Here is a 19,251-nt window from a genome sequence, read left to right as displayed (position 1 = left end):
AATATTGTAGAGCACATCTGTATGTGCGAACACTCTAGCATAAACTTCAAGAAGAAATATATTCTGAAAATGTGTGAAAAAATACAAATATCCTTGAGCCTGCACAATTACATCATCATCCCAGTTTTCTTCAGAGTCATTACAAATGATATTTTCAAAGAAAGCAGTCAGTTGTTCTCTGTATTCCTTTACTGTATTTACAAGTCGAGATGTAAAATTCCATCTAGCCCTTCAGTACTCGCGTGGATTACAATAGTTATCCACTGATATTTAATCCTGTATTACGTCACCGCCTGCAGCACTGTGTAGCTGAGCGTCAATGCAATTTCTCGTCACAGTCTAAGTGAGGCATTACTGGTGTTTAGACGTATTTGTCGCAACGCTTTGGAAAGTTATACGGAGTTTTATCAAGTTATACGCAGTTTTTCCGAGTGGATTACCATTGTAATCCACGCGAGTACTGACGTCAGTTTCTTGCTCAGGTAAGTGAAATAGTTTTTATATGGTTATGAGTGATGCAATGCAGGAACTTTATGAAAAAAGTGTGTGATATCGTTCCATCCTCTTTGTAGTTGGCTCCAATGGGTACGGAAAATACAAGCAATATTTGCAAGTGGCTAGATGAAGATCTGGATGTTGGCATTGAAAATGAAAGTGATGATGAAAGCAACAAAGAAGATCTTTTGAATGAAGTTCACGATTCTAATTCAGAACAAGACAATGAGGAGGAGGATGATGATTATGGTGATGGTGATGAAAGACTAATGTCTATAAATGATGGAAACTGCTATACGGGAAGAGACAACACTACAATTTGGCAGGAAGAACCAGTATCTCTACGAGGGAGAAGAAGAGCACAAAATATAGTGATTCATTTACCGGGCCCTAAAAGAGCTGCAAAAAATGCGCGGACACACACAGAGTGTTTTCACTGCTTTATTGATCAGACAATAATCAATGTAATAGTAAGGTGTACTAATATTTATATTGAAAAAGTGAAGCGTAATTACGGACGTGACAGAGATTGCAAATTAACAAATGACGTTGAAATTCGAGCACTCTTAGGTATTTTGTATCTTGCCGGTGCTTTGAAATCGGGAAGACTGAACGTAAGAGAACTATGGGATAAAAATGGAACAGGTATAGAGTCAATTTACCTGACTATGACCTACAATAGATTCCAATTTTTGTTACGATGTCTACGCTTTGATAACATTCATGACAGGCAGGAAAGGAAAGAAATTGATAAACTGGCTGCTGTACGTGAAGTGTTCGAGTTATTTGTTCAGAATTCACAAAGGTGCTACATTCCAAGCGAATATGTAACTATGGACGAGCAGTTGGTTGCATTCAGAGGACGATGTCCCATGAAAGTGTATATACCTACTAAACCAGCAAAATATGGGATCAAAATTTTTGCTATGGTGGATGTGAAAACATATTACACTCATAACTTGGAAATTTATGCTGGTATTCAACCAGATGGTCCATTTCACCAAAGTAACAGTGCACATGCAGTGGTGAAGAGGCTGGTTCATCCCATCAAAGGAACAGGAAGAAATGTGACCACCGATAACTGGTTCACGAGCATACCTCTGTGTTTAGATCTTCTAGAAAATGACAAAATTACACTTGTAGGAACCTTGAAAAAAAACAAAAGAGAAATCCCTCCTCATTTCACAACTACTCAGGGAAGTTAACAGTACATTGTTTGGATTCAATGAAAACTGCACAATTATTTCGTATGTACCAAAGAAAAACAAAACAGTGTTAGCATTATCAACCATGCATTATGATAAGGCAATGGATGAGGAAACAGGAGGAAGCCAGAAGCCTGAAATAATATCTTTTTATAATAGAACTAAATGTGCTGTGGATGTCCTGGACCAGTTATGCTCAGCCTATGATGTAAGCAGAAATTCACGCCGCTGGCCTCTGACTATTTTCTTTGACTTACCAAACATAGCAGGTGTCAATGCTCTTGTTGTTTATTCTGCAAACAAACAAAAAATTCTACGGAAAAACTTCCTAAAAACCCTTGCTCTGGACATAATGAAGCCACTAATTTCCGAGCGTATCACCCAACAGACAATTCCAAGAGAAATAAAGAGAAGAGGAGAGCAACTGTTAGGCATTCCACAAACAGGTCAAGAAGAAGGAACACGGCCAGAAGGTATTGGTGGGTGCTACATGTGTGGTAGAACAAGAAACAAGAGCACAAGACAATCTTGTTCCCAGTGCTTGAAGAGAATTTGTCCTACTCATTCAGATGTAATTTGTTTGAACTGTGTAGAAGAAATGCATAGGCCTACTCAGATAATTGAATCAGATGTAGATTAGACTCACGTGTGTAAAGTGTGAAATGCAAACATAAACATGAAAGTGCATCAATATCCTTCTTACAATACACAAAAACATCTGTAAAATATTACAAGTGAAGTGAGAATGATTGTTACATCCCTGAATTTTTTCATTGCTACACCCCTGAGTGAGGTATTCGGTTATCAAATATGACGTAAGTAAGGTCAGCAGTAGTGAACTTGCGTTTCCCGTGGGAGAGATTAAGAGAGATCAAGAGTTCAGATGACCTTCAAACATCGAGTGAGCAACAATGCTAGATAACCTACATAATTATGATGATAGTGAACTAACTCATAACTATGATGCAACAATAAATTATGACTCAAAGACACGATCAGTGTTGAAATATTATGCAAACATGTCACTTGAGTGCAATTTGTGTACTATCCATTTCATTATTAATATTTATATTTAATACGTTCCGTACCATATCTATTCTTATTACTGTAATAACTGAAAACAATATATTTCTTAACATTTAAATCTAATTCCAATGTTTAAACCTTGTCTGTAAACAAAAACAAATGTGGATTACCATTGTAATCCAGGTGAGTACTGGCGTTACGGAATTTAACGCGAGTAACGAAGGGCTAGTTGGTGCTACTTTTGGGAGTTTCTTGTTCATAAATTCTTTGAGTTTTTCTGATCTTTTAGGAGATGATGAGAAAAATGCAGCTAAACCCGACAGTGATTTGAAAAAAAAATGCAGTATTCTGGAATGGATGAAGTAGTTTGTTGCAAAACTAAATTGAGAACATGGCTGTAACAATGAACAAATAGTGCTTGAAGATACTTTTCTTGAACTTTTGTTTTTAGGCCATTAATATTTCCCGCCATAACTGAAGCACCATCGTATGCCTGTGCAATTAACTTATTGCCGACATTGTATTCTGCTGTAACACCTTCCACATGCTGAAACAAAGCAGCAGCAGTTTTGCCCGAACTGACGTTTGTGAATCCTATAAACCGTTCTTGAACATTGGCAGTACTGTCGACGTATCTTAAAATAGTGGACAATTGACTCTGATTAGAGCAGTCACTTGTTTCATCAACAACAATGGCCATAAAAGGTGCTTCTTCTATTTCAGATTTTATGTTCTTTATCATAACCCCACTTATAGCAAATGTTAAGTGATTCTGAATTGCAGGAGAAGTACCACGAAATACTGTTGAACCCACAAGATGATTGGCCAGTATATGGTCAAATTCACTTAAGGAACTTAAATATTCAATATAATTTCCTCTATTGTCTGATTCTACACTCTCGTTATGACCCCGAAAAGCGAATTCTTGTTTTCCTAGAAAGCAGACTGCGTTAATAAGACACAGTAAAATCTCCCGATTTCTTTTCACAAGAGCATTGTGTTGGTTGATGTGTAGAGTTTTTTGCTTATCTAGCTGTAAATCAATTCTTGTCTTCCCAAAGTTTGCAAAGTTCATGCTACTACAAATACGAGTTTTTGATTTGTCGTGATTTAGGACTGCCGTTCGAAGGGAGTTCATATTAGAAAACCTCTCTTTTGACCACACATTAGTTTCGCGGCTAAATAACAAACATGCCCAGCAAAATAGTTTAGACAGTTTAGAACTACCACACAACCAATTCCATTTAATATATGATGTTGAAGTGAAATGGCGTGTGTACTCACGCTGTTTTTCTTTTCCGTCCATGGACAAATTTAACTCAGGAGTTGGTCTTTCCATTTTCACAATTTCAACTTTCTCGTTGTATTTACGACGGTTAAAAGGCACTTTTACTAAACCTTCATTTTCAACACAAACCTCTCCAGAAACTTGCTCTGCCATATTTTTCACAATATCACTTAATTGGGAAATTAAAAACTTAATAGGCCTAATTCACAATTAATATAACTCTTAGACACTCGAACAAATACAGATTTAAAATACTGCACTGCAAGAACACAATCACATTCATGAGCTGGCGTACTAAGCGTATTGTTGCTTCGCGCCTGCGAAGAAACCGATCACGAGAGCGGCAACTCGCCCGGCCTACACTGCACGAAGGAAACAGGTGGGAGAGGGGGACGGGCAGTTGTGCAAAGGACAGCGTGCGGGGAACGGTCAAGGCTACCATTCGTAGGAGCGGTTTCTCCAGCGATGCCGCCTTGACAACTTGTTTCTTTTCGAGAGCAGAGAGCGCATATAAATCTAACAGTTACTTTAATTTTAATTACTATGATAAAACTAATAATACAAAATTATTACATTATGTTATATCATAAACTTTTTCTTTTGTAATTTCCTTGGGCTACCGCCAGTAGCTCCGGTAGTCCGCAAAATACGCCCCTGAGGAAATGCAGATACATGGTAGGTATATAAAACATGCATTTTGTATGTATATAATTTTGCTGCCTCTTTCTGTAAATTATCTACAGATTCTATAAACTACAGTAATTTTACATGATACTGTAAATAATATTCGTAGATCCTTAGTAGGATGGAAATATACCCACTTCTATTTACAGATCTCTGGTACTGGTACTAAGTACTCTGATAACATACAGTATTCTTTTTTTTCCTCCCCGATACATCATTACTAAGTATATAACACAGTAACAAGTAATGAATTTAGAAATAAGAGAAGGCAGTACCAGTAGGTAGACACTCTTATGAAATACTTGTAAGTGAATTTCAATTTGTCATTTTATCTATCATACATTATTTCCAGCATGTGATCTATCAATAAAGTTTCCAGCAGTGGCGAAGCTAAGAAGTAAATACTGGGTAGGCTGAAAAAATATCCTTATCTTATATTTTTATACAGCAGGTCCAGGCATCGATTCTTTTTGATTGCTAAAGTATCAATTACTTGTTCCTTGAAACTCTGATCAACTGCAAGTTGTTTAACCATTTTCTTTTCAATGGTGATTGTACTAAAAGAACTTAATTTCGGAATATGTATTTATATGTCTTTCTCGCGTTCAATTCTATTGTACCTGGTTTACATGTTTCGACCTGTTATTGGTCTTCTTCAGAACAGGTCGAAACATGTAAACCAGATATGACAGAATTTAAGGCGAGAAAGACATATAAATACATATTCCGAAGTGATATAGTGTTAAAAGTTGTGTAATCAAGATGTATAATGAACTTAATCTTTCATTCTTCATTGAATTATGAAGATAATTTTTTTTTTATCCTTTTCAAATGTGCTCATACTCCTTTCGAAGGAAGCTGTAGTAACAGTGAATGCGAAGACCAACTAGATAAGTCGTGTTACCTGTTTATAGATGGTTTGAAGATAATTGCTAATTATGAAGTTCAGGAGGTCTGCTGGGAGTAAATGCTTTTCTTCATCTACATAAATCTTCTTTAATTCATTTTCCAATCGTTCTTTGTTGAAAAATGGATTTGTGGACAGAAAGTTATTTAATTTCATAACAGGAAAATGTAGTTTAAATCTTACAAAGCTATTTTGATCTAGCAATTCAACACATTTTATCTTTTCAACATCTCCAAAACAAGTTTCCATTTGTACAGTCATTTGGACTTGACGTAACTTTAAAGTTGGAAGAGCACTGCAAATGATCACATATAAGCTGTTCTTGTCTGGAGAAAATTTCTAACAATAATTCAAGGTAATTTCTTTTGTTGTCGGAACTTTCATCTTCAAGCTCTTGCTTACGTCAGAAACAACTTCGATAAGTCTCTCGATTACAAATCTATTTTGTTTCACAATTTCATTATATTTATTGGCTTGAAGCTTGGCTCCTTTAGATATTGCATGTTCAATTCTTCCACGATCTAACAAGAGAAAACTCTCTTCACTATAAAGATGCCTTCTTGAACTCTGATGTTTCTCGGCTTTTTTTATCACAGACCTCCATAAGATGATCACCATTCATTTTCACCCCCAAACGGAATACAAGTATATTAATATAACTTATTTGTCTCAGAGCACGCTGTTATCCAAGGATATTTCTCATACCATGAGAACTGAAATATTCTATTTTGTTTTCCTCCAGCTGCTATTTTAATATGCAAATGTGTTGTCGATTTCCTATCTTTATAAGCACATTTTGTTTCATACATCCAACTTGAAAACAGTTTCTCTTTTAATTCAACAAATAATGACTTCAATGATCTCTCAGTCTGAGCAATTTTACACACAATTAGTAGTAACACACACATACATGCACTTTTGATTAAAATACTGCTCAACAATGCAGCATATTCACAGGAGACCAATATAGTACTGCATATTATATATGTATTGAGGCTAGCCATCTTTCCTATAGAGCTGTAATACCGAATTGATACCCCCCTCCCCTCCCCGGCCTCCCGACAAGCTTTCAAGTGGCACTGCCTACGAGGAAGCTTGTGCCACAAGCCTCTCGCACAGAACTATCCATCCTGGAATGACTGCGAACAGTAAATTTAACATATGGAAGGATCAGAATGAAACCAAGTGTTATGATACACTGTTATTAAGAATTTGTACTGTTACTAGGCATAATGACTAATTTTTTGGGTAGGCTAAGCCTCTTAAGAGTTTCGCCACTGGTTGCCAGTGGTTGAGTGGATAGTTGCTAATATTTCGAGAAAATGTAAATTAACATCTTCCTGGAATCTACTATCTACTGTTTAAGAAATGAACCTAAATGAAATGGAAAACATTATCCCTAATGAAGATGACTAGCACATTTGAATCTCGATGAGCAACACACTGCCAGTAAATTTTGTCTACAGCGCTTTCATTAAAGGAAAATGGTGGTTTTACGAATTAAGGATAACAATGGGAACACAAAATTACTTGTAATATAAATTTCTATGAGATTAAAATCAATTTCTCAGTCATGCATTTTACTCGAAATCCATTCACAAAATCTACTCCTATATGCTGGATCACCCAGTTTAGGCCTAAGTTCTTGCACCACAATAACTTTATTCAGTTTTACCTTAAGCAACTTTGTAGTCTCTCATACAGAAATGTAAGAAATTCCTATTTGCTGAGAAAGGCACCGAAGTGATTTTTTGGCAAATTTTCCAACTGATTTCCAATGTCATCCAGAGTTTCTCCTGTGAGCACTGTACGTAAGTCTTCTTTTTGTTTAATTGAACACTTCCCGTTTTATGAAATTTATTAACCAAGTTATTAATCGTAGTAAGACCTTGGACTCAAACACTCTCCTGAAATAATTTCCTGACAGCAAGAGCAGATTCAGTATACATTTGAATCATAAATGCGCATTCATTGAGTAATAGAATAATTAGGCCTATTACTTTCCATTTCACCTTTCCTTTCCTAACAGACCATATACAATTACCAACAAACACGTATGCTTAGGATCCATTCTTGTAAGAGAATGCTGCCTCACCAATCCATATATCCATTAGGCAGGACTCTCCTCCAGCCAAAATGTCACCTAAGGCCAAGCTAACCTTGCACTGGAGTTCCACCGTGCTCACATTTCACATATAATCTGCTCAGCCAGTATTTTATTTATGGTAATGTTGCTTTCAACTGCAGAGGTTATACATTTTCTTACTTTCCAAGGAAATTTTTAACAACTTACTGACCTGATCTTTCTCCCTCAAGATTCACAGTTTGCTTTCGTACTACCTATTAACTTTTTGTTATATTTTATCTTTCGTTATTTTGAAAATTAATCTCATTATCGTGTAATACAAGATAGAGTATTTTCATCTAAATCTAAACAGACTATGCTATTATTTCAATCAATTTTCTTCCATTCAGAAATTAGAGCTGCATCATTCTGAACTTTAGCACTAAATTACAAACACTTAATTATCATTACAACTAGGACAAAGCTACACAAATATTTATGAAAAGAGTATTTCTTTAAAATTACGTTAAGATATAAATGTATTTGCGTATTTGGCTTCTAGTCGAGTCATGTTTACCATAGACAAAATAAAAATTGAGTGCTGATACCAATTTCACACTGAAATAAGGGTGGAAAGTTGCTATGAAAGTGGGGGGCCAGCAGAGAGGTATGGGGAGACAGAATTGCTACATCGAGGTGGAAGGGGTAGGTGGCAGGGAGGAGTGGAACATCTCATGTTCGTGTCTTTCCTTACTTATCACAGAGAAAAGATGAGTTCTCGTAAGGTCGAATCAGTGACAGGTTATGTTAGGTTAGATTAGTTTAAGCTTTTAGTATGCCTTGCATATAGTACATTCATAATTGTCTAAGAATGTCACTACCATACTTTACAAGAGCACGGTCATTCAGCTATAAGTATCATTCACAGAACAGGAATAGTAAGCACAATAAGCCTCAGGCTGCAGTGTAAGCTTTCGGGTCCCTCCTCCGTAAAAAGATAAAAAAAAAAAACAAATTCTTCTCTCTCAGGCTATCCCATAATGACTCTGATGGGGGGAAGGGTTCTTGCTATCAGTCTTCCTTTGGTAATGCTATTATAAAGATTTACCGTAAAAAATATATGTAGAGGTGCTTAATAATATGGTAATATGGTCTAGCTCCTGGAACATAAAAAAATTTTTGAAGAATATGAACAAATAAGGGAAGATGTAAGAAATATTATTTGCCATTCATGTTCATTTTATTACTGGTACGAAAAGAAATTGAAAGTATTGTAAGCTGGTATGGACTGATGGGGGAGGATGCCAGGGATTGTCTCCCATGGAGAATCCGGTGACCCCTACTGAAAAGATATTAATTTATCCCTGTCAACGACAACATTTTTCCCCTTCAGGTACCTAGCTAAATTATAGTTTCTGTACTTTACATGTTATTAACGCAATACATACAGTAACTACGATTTTCTTCTTTTCTTTTAATATGGGTTGGCCAACATTGTTCATTATTATGGACAATATTTTTATCGATAATTAAAAATTTAATGTTGCCTCAACCCTGTAGAAAATGTTCAATTTGCATCCTGATTGTAAGGGGTTGTAGTGTGTTTCAAATATTCTCTCCTACCCAACTTTCAACCTCATCTTCCCGTGGTAGGCCTACACTTTTTCAACTAACAAGGCAGTAAAACTCAAATCATAATGGAGTAATTATTACTGTCGGACCGAGTGGTTATGTCGCAGAGTCGACAAAAAGGGGGAAGTCACGTGACAGCTATTACTTTACAGAACCCCTTTTCTTTAAATTATTTTTAAAAATTTTATAATATTACGTAGACATCCAATTCCGAACAGCAAATATTTCAGGAAAGAGCATAAATCCTAGCCAGTACGTAGTCTTTACAGAGACGCCAGCAGATACAGGTGGGGGGAATCGAGATGTGACATAACCACTCAGTAGGATAGTATATTCATCATAAAGAAAATTCTATTTAAAAATATGACCTTCTATTTCAAAATATGACCTTAAGATTTCAAGGTGGCAACACCATTATTGTTCTATCCAGCTTTATGTCATAGAGAAGACAACTTCTTTCTGGTCACAAATAACAGACAGATGCATTAATTTATTTGCCAAAATGGACCACCTGAACTAAAAATCGTGAAGAGTAATGATAACTAGATGTTGGTGGTAACTAATAGTTATAATGGTAAAACATAAGAAAACTAGTTTGATTCTGTGTTGTGAGCTCGAATTAAATAAAACATGAACATTTTAGACTGTTGGTACTGGTAGTTGTAAGTTGTAGCAATAACTCTTAAATAAGACAAATTTAATTTCCAAATTCCTGGTAAAAGATTTGACTGACATCTGATCTACGTTATTCCATGATCAAATGAAACTGGAATAATTTTGCAAATATTCACGCTGCACAAATTATACATACCTATAGGCTATATCCTGACTTAGTTGTCTCTGAATGATAATAGCACACAGGTAGACCTACTTCTGAAGATTTTGGAAGTGGGAATCGTTCAATTTATCAGGGACTTTTTTTTTTTTTTTTGAGCTCAAGTTGAAAACGTAGGCTAAGGATTTTATAGCAGAAGAATAGTTGTAAAATGTAGTGAATTACATTTTAAATTAGAGAGAGTGTGGTAATGAATGTGAATATGTGGTGGTTTCTAGTGAAAAAAGGAAACATATGATATGTCCTGTGAAATATGCATAATTTGTATTAATGGAATAAGCACTAAAACAGTAAAACAGAACAAATAATAACAAAATAAACACACAGCTTTCGTAATGGAACTTCGTTTTTTTATATCCGCCATTACAGAAGCTTAGCTCGTCACAGACCAGTATTGACGTTACCAAAAACAATCACTACCAGTGGCGGCTCGTGGGTATTGAATTAAGGGGGGCTGCATAGAAAAATAAACCATGCAACTTACTTTATTTAAAGATTAGTTCCATGAGCCTTGTCTAGTAGGTTGCAAACTTTTGAATCATCATCTTATTAAAATCCAATATGTCGTTTAACATAATATTTACAATGGAAAACATAGCTAATGCGGTCAGTCTCTCTTCTCTCATCGTATTTCTAAGATAGGATTTTACTCTCTTCAAACACGAAAAGCAACGTTCTGGTTCTGGTCATTGGTATGGTGATAGCTATGCGTAGTAGTTTCACAACTTCTGAAAATGAGGCCTGCAAGTTCTCAGATAGAAGAAACTGCAAGAGCTTGACTGCGTCACTGATATTTCTCAATTCTTGTCTCTGATACAACACAGTGAGTTCCGTTTTTAGTTTGTCTTTATCGAACATTGGAAAGAGCTTCACACATACATTTAGGTCATTTTCAGGAAATGGGCTTTTGTAGCATTCAAATTTTTCTTGACACAGAAGAGAAGATAATATCAGATGATCTATGAACTGGAATTGGGTGTTAGCTTGTGTGATAATGAGGTTACACACTTTCTTGGCTGCCGCAACCCTTGTCTGAATCCCTTCGCCTTACAACGCTTTTTAGAATTTTCATTTTCACAGATCTCACTGCTCAACTGTGCACTATTATGTATTGTCTGTATGGCATTAACAAAGCTTGATATGCAGAATCAGCCTCGGTAGCAGGTTCGATTCCGGCCCAGGTCGATGGCATTTAAGTGTGTTTAAATGAGACAGGCTCATGTCAGTAGATTTACAGGCATTTAAAAGAATCCTGTGGGACAAAATTCCAGCACACCAGCGACGCTTATATAACCTCTGCAATTGCGAGTGTTGTTAAATAAACCATAATTTCATTTTCTTATATGCAGATTTGAACCTTAGAAATATCTAACTGGCGATGTTGTAGTCACTGTTACAGATTCGTATATGCAAGGATCGTTGCTTACGAGATTACACAAGCTGGTGCATAGCACGATCGAGAGTAGGTCTCTGTGAGTCATGACAATTTCTGCTGCTAGGTTCGCCTCGCTGCCCTAAGAAATGATGAATAGTACCATTACAAAGCATTGTGTATCGTGAAAATAGTTCGATTAATTGTGCATTACTGATTGAGTACGAATATTATAAATATGCCAAGCATATTACAGTGTTATTTGAAGTTTGTTCAGCTAAGTTATATTCGAAAATTGTCTTTGTTTTGCTATGTGAATAACTCAGTACCAACAGGTAGTATCTTTATAGCTTGCTTTTTAAATTACATATTGTCTGTCTTAGTTTTCCAATAAGCTGATTTTGTTTCCGAATTGTCCTAATAATTTTTTTACGTTGTGATGTAATGGCTTTGGGAATTTTTTTACTTTCAATTGAGCACTGTGTGGCTATAGCTTTTTATGTGCTTCATAGATTTCTTCAATCGAAACATTTGCTTCATTGAAAGCTGATGTACTATGTTCAACATTGGGTTTATTTTTCTTAGCAGGATGGATGTTATTCACCACTTCTGTTATCCTTCTTTTGTTGCATCTACTTATGTTTGAAACATTTTGTTTATGTTTTGGAAAATCATCAAAGACGGATGGTAAAACATCAGGAAGCAAACGTTTTAATATTGTGCTAATGCTAAAATCAGCTTCTTTCAAATGTCTGCTGCAGACACGCGATTTCTTGTTTGGCGTCCAAAGAGTCCTTGGTTTGTTCACATCGCGAGAAATGGCTACACACCACTTCTTTCTTAGTCCATCTTGTGGAAAACAATGAAACGAAAAATCACATTCTTTATTCTGGTTCGATTTGCACAATGGCACACAGCAGTAAACCATTTCAATCACACAAATTACAGGCTAACTTCCTAATTTAATAAATGCTAATTCAAAATATATTTACACGCACTAAAATACTACAGCGTTTACTATTACTATGCTCAATAGATTAATCAGTAGACCTATAGAAATGTTTTCACCACTGCAAAAAAAAAATCGCGCAATAATTATACTTCTGAGTTATTGTGACGTTCGCATTTTTTTAAAAAAGAGAGGGAAAAGTTAGGCCTTTTTGCAAATGCTTAATTATGAATTCAAGGAAATTAAAGATAATGCAGTACCTTAATTAGTTGCAATATCTTATTTAATAACAATATTAATAATATTAGGTGAAAAGGGTAGGCTATAGTGCATATATGTAAGATGTCAAGTTAATTTATTTCCGGAAATGTTTGGTGTATGAACTGAAGTACAGAGCAGACAGTCCCTCAGTTTATATGTAATATGTTTTAATATCAAGAATGACAGCCTTTTATTGTAATATAATTGAGGAGTAGAAGTTTGGAAATTACGTCTATTGTCCATAAAATATTGTACGAAGCACTTAATAAACAATGGTGAGTCCTTTAAATGTCCCAAATGTCAATGTCATTTAAGTGTTCTGCTATGAATATTTAGGGCAGAACAGCGCTCCGAGCGGCGGAATTGGCATTACGAGGGAACCACTTCAGACTCGTTTTTCAAGCGCTATGCGCCAGCTTGTGTAATCTCATAAGCAACGGCAAGGATACAAAAAGCCTAAACCAAAGCTAACCTAATGTAAAGTAACAAAATATAACATAAATTCCCATGTAGGCTAGACTAGCGCGAAACTTTCGTAATGTCATGCTAGGCTATGTTGGTAAAACTGAAGAAACAGTTGAAGGTATGTAAGTGGAGACGAAGGGAAATACCTATTCACTAGTTTAGCCAAAATGCCAAAGTTTCACCAAGATTTGTTCACGTTTCTGACAATTTTAAATCCTAAATACAGCTAAAAGCTTACACGTAGTTAGTAAAACATTTTTCGACCCAAGGATGGTAGAGTAGGGGAATTTTTTTCAATCTCAGCACTAAAAGAAATCTTTAGGCTAGATTTAATTAGTTCAGCCCAATAAATTTTGGATTTTACTTTTTAAATTAATTTCTTGGGTAGAATTATTCAGTGGCAAAATAACAGTAGGACTTAATGATATTTTTCAAGTTTCATGAAGGCTATCTCCAATGACTCTCTTGCTCATAGTTATAATAATGCTCTAATAACTCTTATAAAAAACGGACAGTGTCAAGGTTGGAACTTTGTAATACAAAAGCATTCATGTGGGTTGCATAGTTTGCCTCAATTTGTTGTATAATACTATATAATTTTATATTCATTGTTTTCTGAGGTTCTCTACAACAGCTTATGCAGAATGTATCAAAATTTCTGATTACTGTGAACTTATGGTCTCTAATATCGGTATGTAGGCCTAATATATGGATTACACAAGAAATAGATAGCTCAATTTTATGAAAACTGTCCTACTTTTAGTGTATGATTTTTTAGATAAACAAGGTTACAATTCATTACTGTTCCATCTTTTCTTGATTCTCAGAACCTTTTACAGCTGGTGCCTTTGTTTGAGTTATTGCAACAACGCGTTCATTGCCAGAAGATGGAGGTAGAGCCTTCTTTGGTGCAGTGATTGTAAGAACTCCATCAGAAGACAGTGATGATTTAACTGACTCAGTTTCACATTCTGCAGGCAGCTTGTAACGGCGCTTGAATTCGCGTGTCACAAATCCATGCTCATCCAAACGCTCACCATGCTTCCCCTCAACAACAACAAAGTTGTCTACAGTTTTCACTGTGATTTCCTCAGGAGTAAAATGCTGTACATCCAAATTTACCTGCAACAATAAAACTTATTGATAAATTTGATCATAATGTTTATACTCGTATTATAACAAAAATAAGGCCTTGGGGTGATATTCCCATTTTTTAGGAGCTATATTCTTGAAGATGATCACTTTAGCATCCACTTTTTGTACAATGTAGTTAAAATGAGCTGCTCCGTTGAGTTTAAAATCCAAAATAATACCCAAAAATTTGGCTTGTAGTTGTGATATGTCCTTTCTTCTCTAAGATAATGTGTTCACATTTGTCGAAGATAATTTGTAAATCCAGAACATTTAATTCGTTGTAAAGTAATTGTATATCCTTCAAATGCTAGTTGATGTTTTTCTCAAAATGCTGTAGTGAATATTTTGCATATATCACAATTTGTCGACAAACACTAGAACTTATGAGTTTATGTAATTCAGTTCACTTATGAAGCAATACAGTATATAAGTATGTTAAAAAGAAAAGGACAGAGAGTATCCTTGAGGAAGCCCTTGTCTCATATATCTCTTATAGTTGTTGAATCTTGTATGTAGCTGTACAGTAGTGACAAAAAAAACCGGACCGACCCTTGTAGCTGATTTCAGAGCCTTGTTCACTCCAGAGCACAATAGACTGGTAACTAAGACTTTCGTGGTTCGATCCTGCCTGGAAAGGAAACTTTTATTTTATTCCTTATTCAAATTTATTCCCAATACTTTTCGATTGCAGCGATATTTTACTACTTAATTAACTTATTATTCCCAGAACATGAATTTTACCAGCAATCGAAAAATATTGGGAATAAATTTGAATAAGGAACAAAAAAAAAAGTTTCCTTCCCAGGCAGGATTCGAACCATGAAAGTTTTAGTTACCAGTCTATCGTGCTCTGGAGTGAACAAGGCTCTGAAATCAGCTACAAGGATCGGTCTGGTTTTTTTTTGACACTATTGTACATAGCTTTCAAACATAAGCGAGTCCACACCTGTGGAGTAACGGTCAGCGTATATGGCCACAAAACCAGGTGGCCCAGGTTCGAATCCCGGTTGGGGCAAGTTACCTGGTTGAGGTTTTTTCCGGGGTTTTCCCTCAACCCAATACGAGCAAATGCTGGGTAACTTTCGGTGCTGGACCCCAGACTCATTTCACCGGCATTATCACCTTCATTTCATTCAGACGCTAAATAACTTAGATGTTGATACAGCGTCGTAAAATAACCCAATAAACATAAGCGTATATATAGACTATGCTGATGAAATTAAATGGAATATCCAGCTGCTGCAATTTGGTTATTAGCAGGCTATGTGAAAGATCTATATTTTCTTCTTTTGCGACACAGCAATGTGTGCTTTGGTTGCTAAGGTTAAAATATTGGTCATCCCATGGGATCCCTTCATAAACCGTAGCTTTCTAAATAAATATCAAACTATTAGCTAATATTTTCTAAAAAAAAAATGTAAGAACACTGCTGAGCACAATATATCTGTAGTCTTGTGCATTCACTTCCTATTTACTGGGTTTAAGAATAGACACTACATAAAATTCTCGGAAAAATAGTAGTACTGATATAATATGTAAAACTATTAAGCTAATTAATACTTGTAAATGTTGATTTGATATGTGTTGGATCATGGCATGTGAAATAATGACTGGTGAATTGCCTTATGGTTGGAGAAAACCTCGGAAAAATCTCAACCAGGTAATCAGACCAAACGGGGATCTAACCCAAGCCCAAGTGCAGCTCTGGATCAGCAGGCTAGCGAGTCTGCGTCTGCCAACTGAGCTACACTGGTGACTCTACAAAAAAATACCAGTATGCAGTACATAGCAATTAGATGTTTAATTTACAAATCTAAACAATTATTCATCAATTGAGCTATAAAATATACTGCATAGCGAGTAAGTCAATTCAATTTAAAAGCATAAACAATTCAATCAGGTGAGATTAATTATCATGCAATGAAATGTTAAAATGTAAAACTGTCTAATTCACAAATACATTAATTACCAGTTTAGGGTATTACATTATCAAAAGTTACAATTATATTCATTGCGCATGCGCCTTACGTAGGGAATAGAGCAGGCAACCAATAATGCAATGCAACCAACACAGATTATTAGTTCTTGTCAACAGTGCAAGCAGACAATGAACTAAACTGAAGTAGATTCACTGAAAAAATATATTGACTAAACTACGAAATTGAATTAATAAACGAACAATTAAATAAACTTAATTGAAATTACGCAAAGAGATAGAGACTCTACTCCAAATAATAAAGCTTATACAGTATAGGCTACCATCTGAATGTTGAATCAACACAAAGAACTGCAGACTCTTTACAAATTGTTTACCTAACTGAGTAGATCTGTGTTCTTTAGACAAATCCATAAAAAATTAGGCCATAACTGAACGCATAATTTCAACAATTTAAACCTGGACTACCAACAATAGCTAAACATATTGAAAGACTAGAAGCAAATATCCGAAAATACTTTCAAGTTGCAGATACAGCATTCATTACGATGGATTATGAAACAAATTTTATTTCAAATATACCACAATTTTTCTTCTAATTGTAGGAAAAGTCATATAGGAATAATTTAGAATAATTATTATTATATTATTATATTATCATCATTATCACCATCACCACCATCATCATTATTATTATCACCATCATCATCATCGTGTTGCTGAAGTACCGTAATGATTTATTTTATTTAACTGAACCAACTGTAACTCCTGAAACCAAGCAATAAGTAACTCACTTTTTGTTAAATTTAACTTTCCATTGGTTGTATGCGGACTATTATTTTTAAGAGATAGGGAATTAAATATAAATTCTGATTGTCCATATATTCACCTATTATTTCATTAATGTGGTTTCGAAAGATTAAATTGTATGTAATTAGACACCACGGTGACTGCAAGTCCGAGATTTGTCTATCCCTGAATAAAAAACATTAATGGTGACTTCTTTACCTTAAAGTTCTCTTTATCATTCTTGACATTAGACACTCCGCTTCCACGAGATATTTGGTGTCTCCAAGGGCGGTAGTATCCAACTCTTATGGGATCATGCATCGAATGATGTGGATGTAGGCCTAATAGGTCGTCGTTTAAGACTCCCAGACCAAAGTTTTGATCAAAGAGTCGAAGAGGCTGACGAAATTCAGGCAAAAGATTCTCAATTTCGAATGGAAGGAGAGACATCTGAAATAATAATAATAATAATAATAATAATAATAATAATAATAATAACCATTTTTACCTAGAAAAAGAAGAAAAAACGAGCAAAATGATATTATATCTTTTTGTTCGAAATATCTCAAAGACTAACCCCCTGAAATTAATAACATTACTTTGTTCACTCTGTATAAATGAAATACAGAGTTGATTTTATGTTGCATTTTTACATCATAAAAATCTGCCCCGATAATCTTGGCGAATGTCCAATTTCCTTGTTATTTAATGACAAATTTACCTTTATTAAGACTGACTACTTGCTCCATGTACAGTATTTATATTAATCCACATTAGGCTAGTTAATTACATATTGTGTCAGATTGTTCGTAGTTAGGGCTGAATATAAATAACCACCATTGCTCACCTCTTGTTATACTTGGGCCGAAAGGACTCAAAGGACTGTTGAACAAATAGTATTGGTAACTACAACGTCCAATACAGAACACTGCAAGGCGTCTCTCGCAACCCGGCTTCCCTTTGTAGACAGTTTTCCTCTGCCCTCCCCTGAGCGGTCGAACTAACAATTCAAGCATGGTATTGGCTACTCAAAAGACAGAGGCTTGAGGGGTGTCCAAAATATCAAATATGTAACCTGCTTTTAAAAGAGCTTATGTCCGTATTTTATGTATATACAGAGTGAACCGAAAGTAATGTCATTAATTTCAAAGAGGTATTCTTTTAGTTATTTCAAACAAAAAAGTTTAATACAATGTTGCTCATTTTCTCTTCCCTTTCGAGAAAAAACAATTATTTTATATGGAACATTTCATAGCGTGTTTTGGGAAATCCGTTGATTTAATTCCCAGTATAGGCTACTCAGTCAGTTTAAGAGAGCAGTGTATTACTTATGATATTAAATGACTGAAATAATTTTATTTTTGTCCTTTAAATGTGCAGAAATTTGATCTGAACAAATGTAACATTTTAAAATTACTTTTCAGAACGAAAAGTTGCCATTTCTTCAGATCAAATTTTTGCACATTTAAAGGATAAAAATAAAATTATTTCAATCGTTTATTGTCATAATATATTGCTCTCTTAAATTAAGTGAGCATACATACATACATACATACATACATACATACATACATACATACAGACATACATACATACATGTGTTCTCCCCATGGGCAGGTCTTTCACTGCAAACTCAGCATTCTCCAGTCTTTCCTATTTTTTGCCTTTCTCTTAGTCTCCGCATATGATCCACATATCTTAGGCTAATGTCGTCTATCATCTGATTATGTTTGCAGTTTCTCTTGGAAAGAATAAATGCGGTAGCTTCCCGTTACTTTCTGCACACCACTATCTCTTTCGCATCTTAATAGATCCCAGAGGGCCCCAGCGTGGAGGTGAGGAGAGTGGATTTGACTAATTGGGCTCTCCGGACTTAACCGAAATTCACCGCAAGGGTTAAATATCAATTCTATCAGGGTTTTTGACCCGATCAGAGACCGGGAAATTCCAATTAGCCTTTGTTCCCCTAAGTGAGCTTATTGGGAATTAAATCAATGGCTTTCCCAAAATAAGCTATGAAATGTTTCATATAAAACAATTTTTATCTCGAAAAGGGAGCAAAAACGAACGAAATTGTATTACACTTTTTGTTTGAAATATCTCAAAGAATAACCCCTTAAATTAATGACATTACTTACGGTTCATTCTGTGTATGTATGTATGTATGTATGTATGTATGTATGTATGTATGTATGTATGTATGTATGT

General features: G+C 35.2%; 1 protein-coding gene across 1 annotated transcript; it reads right to left on the bottom strand.

The window, feature by feature from the left end:
• Positions 1-4,028: 4,028 nt before the first annotated feature.
• Positions 4,029-18,008, bottom strand: LOC138706045 (alpha-crystallin A chain-like). Its single transcript, XM_069834950.1, has 3 exons — positions 17,891-18,008; positions 17,263-17,493; positions 4,029-14,306 (listed from the first exon to the last, which is right to left on the bottom strand). Exons 2-3 carry the CDS (start codon positions 17,491-17,493, stop codon positions 13,983-13,985), a joined length of 555 nt encoding a protein of 184 aa, XP_069691051.1. The 5' UTR covers positions 17,891-18,008; the 3' UTR covers positions 4,029-13,982.
• Between the last annotated feature and the right edge of the window lie 1,243 nt (positions 18,009-19,251).

This window comes from Periplaneta americana, chromosome 9 (assembly GCF_040183065.1).
Source record: "Periplaneta americana isolate PAMFEO1 chromosome 9, P.americana_PAMFEO1_priV1, whole genome shotgun sequence".
NCBI classification, from domain to species: Eukaryota; Metazoa; Arthropoda; class Insecta; order Blattodea; family Blattidae; genus Periplaneta; species Periplaneta americana.
This window is presented reverse-complemented; position numbering and strand designations above follow the sequence as displayed.

Excerpts from the sequence above, each read along its gene's own strand:
- LOC138706045 (XM_069834950.1), bottom strand. The coding sequence starts at position 17,493 with ATGTCTCTCCTTCCATTCGAAATTGAGAATCTTTTGCCTGAATTTCGT. Across the intron at positions 14,307-17,262 it reads ATGATAAAGAGAACTTTAAG|GTAAATTTGGATGTACAGCA; the intron begins GTAAAGAAGTCA and ends TTATTGTTGCAG.